This window comes from Hyperolius riggenbachi, chromosome 11 (assembly GCF_040937935.1).
Source record: "Hyperolius riggenbachi isolate aHypRig1 chromosome 11, aHypRig1.pri, whole genome shotgun sequence".
Taxonomy (NCBI): domain Eukaryota; kingdom Metazoa; phylum Chordata; class Amphibia; order Anura; family Hyperoliidae; genus Hyperolius; species Hyperolius riggenbachi.
Window position 1 is genome coordinate 207,478,176 of NC_090656.1, and position 13,688 is coordinate 207,491,863.

Consider the following 13,688-nt stretch of genomic DNA (forward strand, 5'->3'; position numbering starts at 1 on the left):
CCTGTGCACTGTGTGATATACCCCTTCCTCTCCTGTGCACTGTGTGATATACCCCTTCCTATCCTGTATACTATGTAATATACCCCTTCCTCTCCTGTACACTGTGAGATATACTCCTTCCTCTCCTGTATACTATGTAATATACCCCTTCCTCTCCTGTACACTGTGTGATATACTCCTTCCTCTCCTGTACACTGTGTGATATACCCCTTCCTCTCCTGTACACTGTGAGATATACATCTTCCTCTCCTGTACACTGTGTTATATACCCCTTCCTATCCTGTATACTATGTAATATACCCCTTCCTCTCCTGTATACTGTGTGATATACCCCTTCCTCTCCTGTACACTGTGTGGTATACCCCTTCCTCTCCTGTATACTGTGTGATATACCTCTTCCTCTCCTGTATACTGTGTGATATACCCCTTCCTCTCCTGTATACTGTGTGATATACCCCTTCCTCTCCTGTGTACTGTGTGATATACCCCTTCCTCTCCTGTACACTGTGAGATATACTCCTTCCTCTCCTGTACACTGTGATATACCTCTTCCTCTCCTGTATACTGTGTGATATACCCCTTCCTCTCCTGTATACTGTGTGATATACTCCTTCCTCTCCTGTACACTGTGATATACCCCGTCCTCTCCTGTATACTGTGTGATATACCCCTTCCTCTCCTGTATACTATGTGATATAACCCTTCCTCTCCTGTACACTGTGTAATATACCCTGTATACTGTGTGATATACCTCGCCTGTATTCTAAGTAATAAACACCTCCCATTTCCTGTTTACCATATAATATATACCTCAATCTCCTGTATAGCATGCAAATTACTCTCTGTTTAACATACAGTTCCATCTCCTGTTTATTATGTAACAATCACTACCATCTCACATATACTATAGAAGATATGATTCCCTCTCCTGCATACCCTGTAGTATAGCTCCATCTCCTCTATACTACGTTAGATACACCTCCCTCTCCTGTTTATCCTCCATAATATGTTGTTCTGTAGTGTTTATTGGACATTAGCTGTGGCGGAAGGGGTCCAGTGGTCTCTGGCTGTTTTCCCTAGCATTGAATTGCTGCGGCTTGGAAGGGACGGGGATATTTGGATATTTATGTATATGAATGCAGCCACTGGTGTGTGGGAAATCTGCAGCAATGGGAAGCGCAGAGCCAGCTGAGGCTCTGTGTCACCATGGAAACTGCAGCAACAGTCAATTGTCAGCCTGATTAACAATCTGTGTGCAGGAGGAGAGTCCACACACTGCGTGTCTATAGGCCCCTCTGTGTGTTATCTGCATGTACCAGGCAATGTTCCACACACAGAGAGAGGCCATGTTAACTCAAAATACTCTGCATGGTGCTCACGCCTGTTTATGTGCGCTCTGCATCGCAACATGTACATACCGTTACCTGTATCACCTTTATGTGTGTTTTGTAGGCCTTGCACATTTTATCACTATTATTATGCAGTATCAGGGATGGTGCAGTATCGGTGTACGGATCCTCATTAGGATTCAGTGAAAATGAAATTACTGCGCTTACGATCGGAAATTGGCATTTCCGATCAGAACTCAGAAATCAGATTTCTTCGGAAGCACCACATTACCGCAACGCAGTAATTTTAGCATAATCACCAGGGGTGTTACTAGAAATCACTGGGCCCCCCTGTGAAACTTTGGATGGGGCCCCCTCCCGCCAAATCTCAAACCTGCAGAGAATAGAAAGCTTTTTCTCTCCGTGCCCAGACTCCTCAAGCAATACTACAGGACACAGAACTTGGAGAGGGTAAAAAGGCTGGGGTAGAAAAGAGCTGTACACAAGAGCCTGCTGAACACTGAATACGGACTGTCTACAAATCTTTGTCTACAAAACTTTGAAAGATTCCTTATCAGTGGTTAAGCAGATGCAGGCATTAGAACAGTTGTGTAGAGAGCAGAAAGCTTTTTCTCTTCTTGCCCTTAGTTGTCAGTCTCTCTCAGGACGAGGCCGCCAGTGGCTTCTGGGCCTCCCTGTGGCTGCATCCCTTGAAGGGTTTATTGTTACGCCCCTGCGAATTACCCAATCCCCCCACTCCCCCCCCCCCCCCCCCCAAAAAAAAGACTCCTCAGAAATCAGATATCTACGGAAATACCGCATTACTGCAACTCTGTAATTTTAGCCCAATCCCAGAACTCGGAAGCATTGGACCAATCAGAGAATTCAGAGTCAATTCAAAAGTATTTGGCCAATCACAGAATTCAAAAAATAACACAAAAAGACTCATTGTAAAACGGAAATCTACGGAATTGGTAAGCGGAATTGGTGGAAATCAGAATTTCCCCAGAATCGGAAAATTGGCTTTTCCAACCATCCCTAATCACTTGCATATATCAAGTATGAAGGACATATATTTATGGTATGTGTTCTAGGGGCTGTGGAGTCGGTACAAAAATCTTCTGACTCCAACTCCGACTCCTCAGTTTATGAAACCAGGAATCCGACTCCAACTCCGACTCCGGGTACCCAAAATGGCCCAGACTCTGACTCCTCGACTCCGACTCCTTACTCTAATACTTAACAGGGCTGTGGATTTTGTACAAAAATCATCCGACTCCGACTCCCGACTCGACTCCTCAATTTATGAAATAAACGACTCCAACTCCGACTCCAGGTGCCCAAAATTGCCCCGACTCCTCGACTCCAACTCCGACTCCACAGCCCTGATATGTTCCTTGAAGCTGGTTTCACATATGGTAGGATGCTATTGTGCTGCGGCAGGCAAGGCTGGCGCAGGACAATCACACTGCACCATTTCCCCCTGCACATTACCCCAAGGCAGAGTGAGCCGACAGGATAATATGCTTAGCTCCGCCCCTGAACAGTGATATGCTCCCTGCTGGACAGGAAGTACATCACTGTTTTTTGGACAATCAGCACACGTAGCGCAAGAATCAATATAGATTGTTGCGGTGCCATTGACTCCAATGTAAATGCCTGCCACGCAGTACCACTCATACCGCTGCGTTGCCGGAATCACTTCTGCCGCATCGCATCACACCAGGAGTAGTGTAGCCAGTCTCATAGAGACTAATGGCCACTGCGATGGGGGAGTAGCGAATGAACAGCGATGGAGAGTGACGCAATCCGCCAGTGTGAAAGGGGCATAAATATACCGGAAATATTTTTATTATGTATGTGCACTGTATATATCACCTTTATACATGCAGAATATAAGCTGTCCCTTTAAATCTTAAAGTATACCAGCGAAGAAACGTTGAAAAAAAATCATACATACCAGGGTCTCTGTTATTTATCACGGGTCATACAGCTCTGCACAGGGTGCATAGGGGCAGACACAAATACCCTAGGGCCTCAGTGGGGTTTATATTCTCCCTAATGTCTTGCAATATTCTATGATTTTTAGGAAAAAAGGACCTTCTGCTTCCACTCTGGGCCCAGACCAAAAACTTTTTGTTAGGAAGACCTGTATGAGGACCTTCAAGCTCTTGCTGCTGCCTGGCTCTGTTATCTGTTCAGGTACAGGCCAAGCTGCTATCCAGAAGATCGGGGCTCCACTGAGCCACTGAGCACCACAACTTTTAAAGTCGCAGAGAGCTCTGTCTTCTGAAGCTTATTATCTCAAGTGTCAGTCATTGTATTGTTTATTTTTCTGCAGAGGACAAGTCAAACGTTCACTAGCCTGCTCTGTAAAATCAATTAGAATGCTGAGTAGGTTATAAACTGCACATATTAGAGAGTGATGCAATGTTATAAAAAAACGGAGCTGCGGCGAGGGACAGAAAGGCTGCCAGGGGCTGAAGGAAGCCCCAGGTAAGTAGATATTTTTCTTTTTAAAGCTTGGACCTTCCCTTTAAGAATTTTATATCAGGACTTATCCACATGAGGCACTTCCCAGGCATATAAAATTGCCTTTTGTACTCTTGCCCCTTCCTATTTTAAATAGCACAATGGGGTTCACAAAATTTTGCTCACAAATTATCTCTCCTTACTTATTTTTCTTCTCATAATTTATGAAATTAACTTTAAACAGAATTGGCCTGATCCAAAAAGTTTTCTCCTAGGAGATAATTTGTCATCTTCTCTTTAAAATATTTTTTTCAGCACTTTGCAGCTGAAAAGTATCAAAATAAGGTAACAAGGATTGTCAAAATAATTTTGAGTATTTTCTGGTTTGCTGGTCGCTTAAAAGGCATTGGGCCCGATCCAATTCACCTTTTCACCCAAGTTTTCTCCCAAGAGATAATTTTCATCTTCTGTTTAAAATAACTTTTCAGCACTTGCAATTGAAAAAGTACCAAAAAGTAGGTAAAAAAGTACTGCCAAAATTATTCTGAGTATTTTCCTGCTTGCTGGTAGTTGAAAGGCATTTTATTAATAAGGTGTGAACAAATGTGTAACTAGACTTAATAGGGCCCCCCCTGCAAAAAATGATAGCATGGGGCCCCCTTGGTCCCTAAACCCTATGAGGGTCACGTGATAGGGAGCCAACGAATGGCGCGTGATCCCCTGCAATCTCCGCCCCAGGACTTCACGGCAATTGGCATGGAGCGGTCGGCAAGAAGTTAAACCACCAGCAAGCAAAAAAGTACTCAAAATAATTTCTATAGTACTTTTTCACCTACTTTTCGGTACTTTTGCAATTGTAAAGTGCTGAAACATTATTTTAAATAGAAGATGAAACATTATCTCCTAGGAGAAAAGTCAAGAGAAAAGGTTAATTGCATATAGGCTATTGGCCCTTATACAATTCACTTCTTCTCCTAAGTAGTCTCCTAGGTGATATTATCATACCTTATAAATAAAATGCCTCTTATGCCATCAGGAACAAAGAATCATTTTGACAGTACTTTTTTATCTGCAAGTGGCCCTCCCCCAACCACAGTGTTAGTTGTTAATTTCTCCTTTTCTGGTAATAATCACTTCTATAGATGCTCTGAATAGTGGTAATCATCAGCAAACTGTCCCCCGTCCCCTTCTTGTACCTCTGACACTGTGGGCGTCCTTGGCAGGTTTTGGTGCGCCGTATCCATTGTTATGTATAGAGTGCTGGGGGGGGGGGGGGGATGTAAAACTTGCACTTGGGCCCAAAGCGACATCACTGCTGACAGAAGTGAGACTTGTACTATCTCTGAAAGGACACCGAAGACATCAGTGGCATAGCTAAGGAGCTGTGGAGGAGCTGTGGACCCTGAAGTTTTACAATGGGGCCCCCCCAAACACTCTATACATAACAATTGATACGGCACACTAAAACCTGCCAATGGCAACAACAGTGCCAGAGGTGCAAGAAGGGGATGGGGCACAGCTTGTTAATGATTTCCACTGTTCAAAGTATCTATAGAAGTGATTATTATGAGCACAGGACCAATAGAGAGCTAATACTGTAGTTGAGGGAGGACCCTTCCCTTCGGGGCCCCTCTGGCCCAAGGGCCCCGATGAGGCCACTACCTCCGCACCCCCTATTGCTACGCCCCTGGATGACATGTTATATCTATGTCAGGACACTGCATACTATATTTTCCAGGATAGTAGAGAGAGAGAGAGAGACTTAAGGTGGCTACACACCATACAATGCTTTAAATATCTTTTCAATTCAAGAATTGTAATACATTTTTTGACTGATTGTAACACTTCAAAAATCTGACCAATGTACCACACACCTAAGTTAAATGTTTCCTCAATTATGATACAAATGATTAGAAACTCTGAAAAAATTGTGTGCGTCTGTTCCTCAAGAAATTGTCAATCTACCACAATCCATTCAATTTTGATAAAAACTGATCAGAAAAACACAACACTCCCGATCTTATCAAATAAAAAGAGGAAATTCAACCAACAACCGATCGTCATTATTGAATTGGTGTAAAATTGGATCTTTTAATTGTATGGTGTGTGACCCCTTTATACTTATTCTGCTTGGACACAGCAGATGTAGACAACCTCTGTTTTGGATACTTTAACTACACAGGTGTCGAGCCCCAGGCCTGGAGGGCCAGATCCATGCCAGTGTTTAGGATGGACTGGGACCACACCTCTTCTGATTCAGACCCATCAATTCATTTGAGCTGTGGCAAAAATGTGTGAGGACCTCGGCCCTCCCTGTTTTACTATCTCTGACGAGGCAATAAAGGTCTGCACTATATCTGTCAGGATACTGGAGACTTGTGCGGACCATTCAGGACCCTCTACTTCTGTGTCAGGGCACTGGTGATATGTTATATTTATGTCAGTCAGGGCACCGGTAACTCTTCTCTGTCAGGACACTGGGGACTGGTCTTGTTATGTCTTTGTGAGTACACTGAGGACTTGCTCTGTCTCTGTCAGGAGACTTGTCTTGTAGTATTATACACAGGGCACTGGAGACTTGTGCTTTGCCTATCTAGGCAATTTGATGTGTGCTATCTGGTATGCTGGAGCCACATACTAGTGGATTGCCATCTGATTGATCCCTTCCACGCACTGCAATTAGAATTTCAATACATTTCAGCCAGGGGCATAACTAGACTAAATAATGCCCCCCTGCAAAAATTATAGCATGGGGCCCCCTTGATCCCGGAACACCATGCGGGTCACGTGGTCGGGAGCCGGCGAATGGCAGCAGAGAGTGTTCTGCTGTGAAGCAGCTTCTGAAAGCAGGAAAATAATCACACACGCTCCTGCACATGGTTTATGTGAGCCAACAGGGAGGGTTTTCATTGCTAATTGGCTGCACTTGTGGTTGGGAGGAGGGAGGAGGTGGGGCCCTGATAGCCTCTGGGCCCCCCTGCGATGGCGAGGGTCGCAGGGGTGATTGTTACGCTCATGATTTCAGCATTAAAATGTATTCAAAATCAAAAGCCAATGCAACTCTATGGGCCGTCGATTGACCATCACTTCTCCGCTGCAACTGATTGATTTCTTTTCTGTGGTATTTTTCCTGGTTTCAACTTCAGAAACACTTCCTCTATCAATATATTGCTGTATGAAGAACCGCGATGGTTCGTAACATGTAGTGTTGCTCCACCACCAATATACGCTTTAAATAGCAAAGCCTTTTGTGTGCCGCCTCTTCACTGTTTGCATGGCTCTATTCTCAGGTGGGTGACCTGGGCGAGGCGTAGCACCGGCAGTTCAAGGATTTGTTTTCCTGAAGGGGTTCCAGGACCGTGGTTGTGTGCTATTGCTGTATGTTGAATGTAGCCCCACCCTCCCAGCAATGCTTAGCCTAGGCTGATTAGTTATTCTGAAACCCCCCACCCCCAAGCATTCTAAGAGACAGGGTATATTTTCTACTGACTTTACAACTATCAGTAAACAAACATTCTGCAGAGATCACCTGCAGGAGTAAAGATGTCGCCACCTGTGATACATTTTTAGAATGTAAATTAAGATGAGGCAAGATTTTATAATAGGTAAACATTTACTAAATAATTTATAATGAATATTGTAAAAAAAAAAAAAAAAAAAAAAAAAAAAAAAGCAATTCAATTAATGTTGTTATGTTCATGACTGTCCCTCTTTAAGCCTGGTACACAACTTTAACTTTGATATACCAATCCCTGGCCAATGTTACCACCTCGATGTAGTATGAGAGCTTCCCTGCACAATCTGCTCATAGTATTCAATATCTACTGACCCTCATACTACAGGGAGGAGATAAAATTGGCTGGTCATTGGCCAATCAAAGTTGAATGTGTGTACCAGGCTTTATACTATCTCTGTTGGGCTATTGGGGACTTGTCATTCCAGACTCTGGAGATGAGTAGTAGTTTTATCAGGACTTGGCAGGCTTGAACTTTTTCGTACAGATTACTGGAGACTTGGAACTCTCTCTATCAGCGTAGGGGAGACCTCTCTTGTAGTATCTCTATCAGGAGTCTGAAGACTTGTAACATCTCTACTTGGGTGCTGGGAACCCTCAGAACATTTTCTGTCGGGATCCTGGAGACATGTACTGGTTTTTCTGTAGCACCCAGATAAGTCTTGTCTTGTAGCATCTCTGTTAGGACTCTTGAACTACATACCTCTGTAGAGGTACTGTACACATTTATACTACCTCTTTTAGGATTGTAAACTTAAGTAGTACCTATCAGGACACTGAAGACTTGTATTTTCCTGTCCCAGCCCCTGGGACTTGCTACTACATCTGTCAGTGCACTGAAAATGTTTCGGACCAATTGGTCCTTAATCATACCTGCTGTAGAATGACACAAGGTTAGCCTATATACCCTCCTCCTGTGGAGTGGGTGGTACCCAAACTACGGACACAGCCATACCTCCATATACAGGAAGGGATTTTCATATCCAGAGATATATAGTATAGAATATTACCAAATTAAGGTACAAGAAAACCCATAAAACACACATACATAAAATAGAAAATCTGACATAACCAAAATGGATCGGATAACATAAAACTGAATGGAGATAACGTATATTAAAAGAGAGCAGCGAGACAAATATGAGTGTAAGGACCAGACATTATGTGGCCAAGGCCAAATCCCAATGGGAATTTAGACCTAAAATGAGCCTGGTACCTAACCTAAAGATCCAAAGGGTCTCACGGCTCAAAAGCCGCTTGGTCAGATCCCCTCCTCTCCGTGCTGGAAAAACCTTCTGCAGTCCATGAAAGGAGAAAGAGGACACGTCACCCTGATGTACCTGTCGGAAGTGCTTTGCCACATTAGATATGTTATTACTAATCCATTCCAGACCTCTATAGTGCTCCCCTATTCTGGCACGTAATGGTCTTGTAGTGCATCCCACGTATTGTAGGGCACATTCACTACAGGTAATTAGATATATTACATGTGACGACCCACAGCTGATAAACTGCTTTATGGGAAAATATACTATAATCTCTAAATATACTATATATCTCTGGATGTGAATATCCCTTCCTATATGTGGAGGTTTGGGTGTGTCCGTAGTTTGGGTACCACCCACTCCACAGGAGGAGGGTTATAGGCTAACCTTGTGTCATTCTACAGCAGCTATGATTAAGGACCAATTGGTACGAAACATGTTAGTTGTATGATGTGTGGTGATTTTTGGATACGTCCACAATAAAGGAACTTGCTTTTATGGACATCGTGCGGGCATTTCTCTACATATAAGTGCGTTTTGGATTGGCCATTCTGGTCCTGGCACTGTCCCAGATTGGAGTGAGCGGTTTTCTTCTACTTCTGCTTCAGTGCACTGAAAAGTTGTAGACGACCAGAAGAATCTCTTGTCAAGACAAGGGAGGTTTATCTCTATAGTATGCTGAAAGCTCATATTCATTCTTTTAGAGCACAGGTGTCGAACTCCAGGCTTAGAGGGCCAGATCCATGCCGGTGTTTAGGATGGACTGAAAAAGAGGAATGTGTTCTACCTGTTGGGCCACACCTTTCCTGATTAAGACCTATTAGTTAATTTAAGCTGTGTCAAAAATGTGTGAGGACCTCGGCCCTGGAAGGACCGGTTTGACATCACTGTTTTAGAGTGTTAAAGACTTAGAGCTTAGAATGAGTACATATTGCAGTGCCACATCAGTTGGGTTCTGGGTGGTGCAGTTATTAGTAAAATATTTGTAATTGAAATTATCAGTATTTTACTATGCATTGCCTGGCACCCATTCTAACCTTAACCTTCCTCTATGAGTACCTAACCCTTTACCTACTGCCTAACCCTAACCCCACCTCCTCTCCCCATAGTTGCCTAATTCTAACTCCTCCCCCTATTACCTAGCCCTAAGCCCCTTCCTGTAAGTGCCCAAACAGAAGAACCCCTACCTAATACCTAACCTTATCCCCCTATACATTTTTACCTTAAACCCCTCCTCCCTCCTCCCAGTATGTGGCAAACACTAACCGAGAAATTGTCTTAGTTTGACTACAACCATTAAGTAATGTGTAGTAGCCCTTTGGCTACTAGCTGCATCATCGAACCCAAATGATTGCATGACTGCCTGATTACCATCAACACAGGCGTCTATTGGACGCTTGGCAATTATGGAGCCCAATTGACCTGATCCGCCTTGGAACCACTCTATTTGGGTACTGGAAGTACGTACTACCTTAAGGGGGAAAGAGGTGCCCAAATGGTGTTAAAACTGTGTTAAAAACAGCTAAGAAGAGAAAAGGTTGTGGTGGCTTACCTCAAATGATGACAAATTCGTTTTTACAATTTACAAATTTTATTAAGCACTAAGCAATGTTTTTTGTGGGTCCTTGCCCACTTCCTCATGTCAAATACAGTGACAAAGAAAATCTCCGCCTGTGTAAAGGTGCCTCTCGCGTCCCTTACACAGGCAGAGATTTTCTTTGGCACTGTATTTGACCTGTAGAAGTGGCTGAGAACCCACTAAAAACATGTTGCCTAGTGCTTAATAAAATTTGTGAATCTTATATGCGAATGTGTCATCATTTGAGGGAAGCCACCTCAACGTTTTCTTTTTTTAGCTGTTTTTTACACAGTTGTATCACCATTTGGGTGCCTCTCTTTCCCCCTTGTGTTACCCACCCTTCTTTGGGAGGGGTGTTCTATTTTGGTTAGGTGTTCTCCCACATTTACAACCAACTTGGAATCCTTTGCTAAGAGTGCGACAACTTCCAGTGCCTCTGGACACCCGAGTGGAGTTGGGACTGTTGATCTCCACCTGCCTTCAGTGGTTGGTTGCAACCTTCGTTTGTGAATACCACTCTCTACTTAAATCAGCCGACTCTTTGTTATGATTGGCTACACCATTGGGGCTCCCGTGTTCTCTGTGCATTTTCTCTCAGGGTGTCCATCTTTGATCACCCTACACAGCCGTATGTACTACCTTTATCAGGTTGGCAATGACTGTATCTTTCAGGGTCCTGTTAGGCTGTAGCCTCTTGAACAAAATACTAAAGAACTAAACTAGGTCCACTAGTGTTTTTAGACATGGAAACTTTTGAGGTAACTGTGCCTTTTGCTCATCAGTGTACTTAAGACTTATGCTTTCCTTCTTTACTAGGGATTCTCAAGATTGTTAGCCTTCCTATGGTGAGACTGCAGATCCTACCTTTTCTAGCAAGATTCTACAGAACTGTCCTGCCTCTATAATTGGAGACCAGAGCTTTTTGTCAGGGCATGGGAGACTTATCCTTATGGCTAGATTTACATCTTGGAGCCTATTGGCACTGAAGTTCTGGCACCCTAAACTCTGCCGTCTGCTAAACCCCCAAATTCCAATGTCTGCCGAACCACACCACAAGTGTGTTGCCTGCCCCCATTTCCTGGCATGCCTAGCTGTTACCTCTTCCTCCCTTCCCCTGCCTAGTGCACTCATGCACACAATCCCAGAGCAGTGCTGATGTCACCCCCAGAGCATAGAGGGCTGGGGAGATGGGACTGCCCATCCAGCGCTCTATGCTCCAGAGGTGATGACATCAGTATGGTTCCAGGATGGTGACAGCCGCCTCTTAGCACTCTGGTGCCTCTAAGCTCACGCCTAGGGTGCCTAGTGCTAAATCTGGCCCTGCAGGTATCTTACTTGTGTCTCAGTAATGAGGTTTTGTGCAATCTCTGCTAATGTTCAGTCATACTGGAAGCAGGTAGTATTGAAGGCCTGTACTGTATATGGTCTGTAACACTCCAATTGTGGCACTGTAGACATCCTTCCTACTATCAGGGTACTGCAGACTGTAGCCAGATTGCCCAGGGTACAAGCAAGGCTAGCCCCTGTTTGAGGTCTCACTTTAGAGGGGGCCTCACTGCCAGTGCCATGGCGGGCTGTCCGGTGCTCCGCAGCCCCTTTTGCCACCCATAACTTACATACCCTGATCCAGCACTGAATTTCATTGCTCTCCTGCCGCCGGCTTCACACCCCGACACCATGGTTACTCTCACCCGGCACCTCTCCTGACATCAGAGGCGCCAGCCGGAAGTAACCATGGTGATCAGAGCTAAGTGGCTGGCACTGGCAGAAGTGTGGTGAGATTTGGTGCTGGAGAGGGGCCATGCGACTCACTTGGCCTCTAACTTGGCCTCTAATCTCACCGCTTCGTGTGCAGCTCCCGGGGGGGGGGGCACAAATTATTTGCCACTTGGGGCCACAAAAACCTTAGCAGCACCCCTGACTTTAGCATCACTGTAAGGCCACTGTAAGCCTGTAGTATTTCATTCATTTCATTTACACTGTGATCATTTTATTCAGATGTAGGTTGCCAAATCACCAAAATCTACCAAAAACAATGTAGTGTGACAATCTGATAGACTCTCTGTAATGAGAATGATTAGTTGAAGTGGGTATCACAAAACATAATGGTTGTTGAAATTTGTTGATAGATCAGATACGAAACAAAATATGAATTGCTGCATTCACAGGCATGTCATTCTTCTGTAATGGTAAACACAGGTTGTTATGGGATACATGAGAGTGAGGTGCCCGGCCGTCACCTCTGACCTGCCTGTAAATACTCTCTGTAGTGCCAGCCAGAACACCCTGCAACTGCTGTGATTCCTTTCTCAAGATGCTGCAGAAGATGCTTTGCCCCTTTTATGGCTCTGCCCCCCTCACTGGGAACATTGAAGAGGGCTGTACAGGCAGCTTGTCATTGACTGCAAGCCAGGAATAACCTTCAGCAAGGTTGGAGAAGATGCAAAACTATTTTCTGCACTGAAAGGACCAACATTCTGCAGAGCTTGCGGAGACTCCAGGCACCTTTCCTTGCCACCTGTATCCACACTATAGGGAGAATTTATATTGTTGTGAACAGTGATTCATTAGCAAGCCATGCAGGTAGCACCTGTTCAGCTGATGGAGATCCCACAAGCAGATCTAATTATAATAATCAACCTTTGGAGGAGATTCCTTCACACCTTTTCATACTGTGCACCCTCAAGCTTCTCCACCCCCAGATGTGTACCCCAATATCTATATCCAATATTACACCAGCTCTTACTGAAAATACACTGCATCCCCCACCAGTAGGCAGTCTGCATCAACAGACACCCCTTCTGAAAAACTGGACCCCTCAGGTGGCCCCTCCACCCATGAGCTAAATGGCACCTGCTGATGAGTAGCGGCCAGTGGAGCCTGAAGGTTGCAGAGACATAACAGAGTCATTATACTCCCCCTCAATCATTCACTCTCTGAGTAGAGAAAGCCATCCATGTAGCCAGCAGCCATTGTGGCTCCAGTGAAAGCCTGACTCCATCATTCATGACAGAATGGGGAAGGGGAGGGGCACTTCATGGGTGCTGCAACTTACCCTGGCATATCTAGATGAATAGGGGTCTTCAAAGAGAGCCCAAATCCGAGGCTGCCACCTCCTCCAGAAGCCTCCTGGTTTCCCATCTGGGGAATCGCTTAGGGCCAATCGCTTGGTCATCTCCAGTTCTTCCTCACCATCCCCTGAGTCGCCAGTGCCATCCACATCTCCCCCCTCCTCACTGCACTCCACTGGACCTCCACCAAAGCTGTCCAGTGCTTCCTCAGCATCCCGGTGCTGCCTGTAGGTCATCCAGCAGCAGGGCTCTACATCGGTCTCGTCGATGCCCCAGAATGCCAACTCCTCTTCATATAGGGGGCCACACACGTCAGCTGGGCAGTGTAGCTTGCCAGTCCGATAATAATTCAGGATGTGGGCAAATACGGCAGGATGGCGGTCAAAGAAGAATTCATCTACCCGTGGGTCATAATCAAAGTGGCTGTGGGCATCGGGCTCTGCCAACCATGCCAGTCTG

General features: G+C 44.9%; 1 protein-coding gene across 5 annotated transcripts in view; it reads right to left on the bottom strand.

The window, feature by feature from the left end:
• The window catches only part of KCNC1 (potassium voltage-gated channel subfamily C member 1), a 141,643-nt gene that overhangs the window by 126,943 nt on the left and 1,012 nt on the right, over positions 1 to 13,688 (bottom strand). For all 5 annotated transcript variants that reach the window (XM_068261111.1, XM_068261115.1, XM_068261113.1 and 2 more), the window contains exon 1: positions 13,214 to 13,688. This exon is cut by the window's right edge and continues 1,012 nt beyond it. In XM_068261111.1, coding sequence (XP_068117212.1) covers positions 13,214 to 13,688 — 475 coding nt within the window. The remainder of the gene's footprint in view (positions 1 to 13,213) is intronic.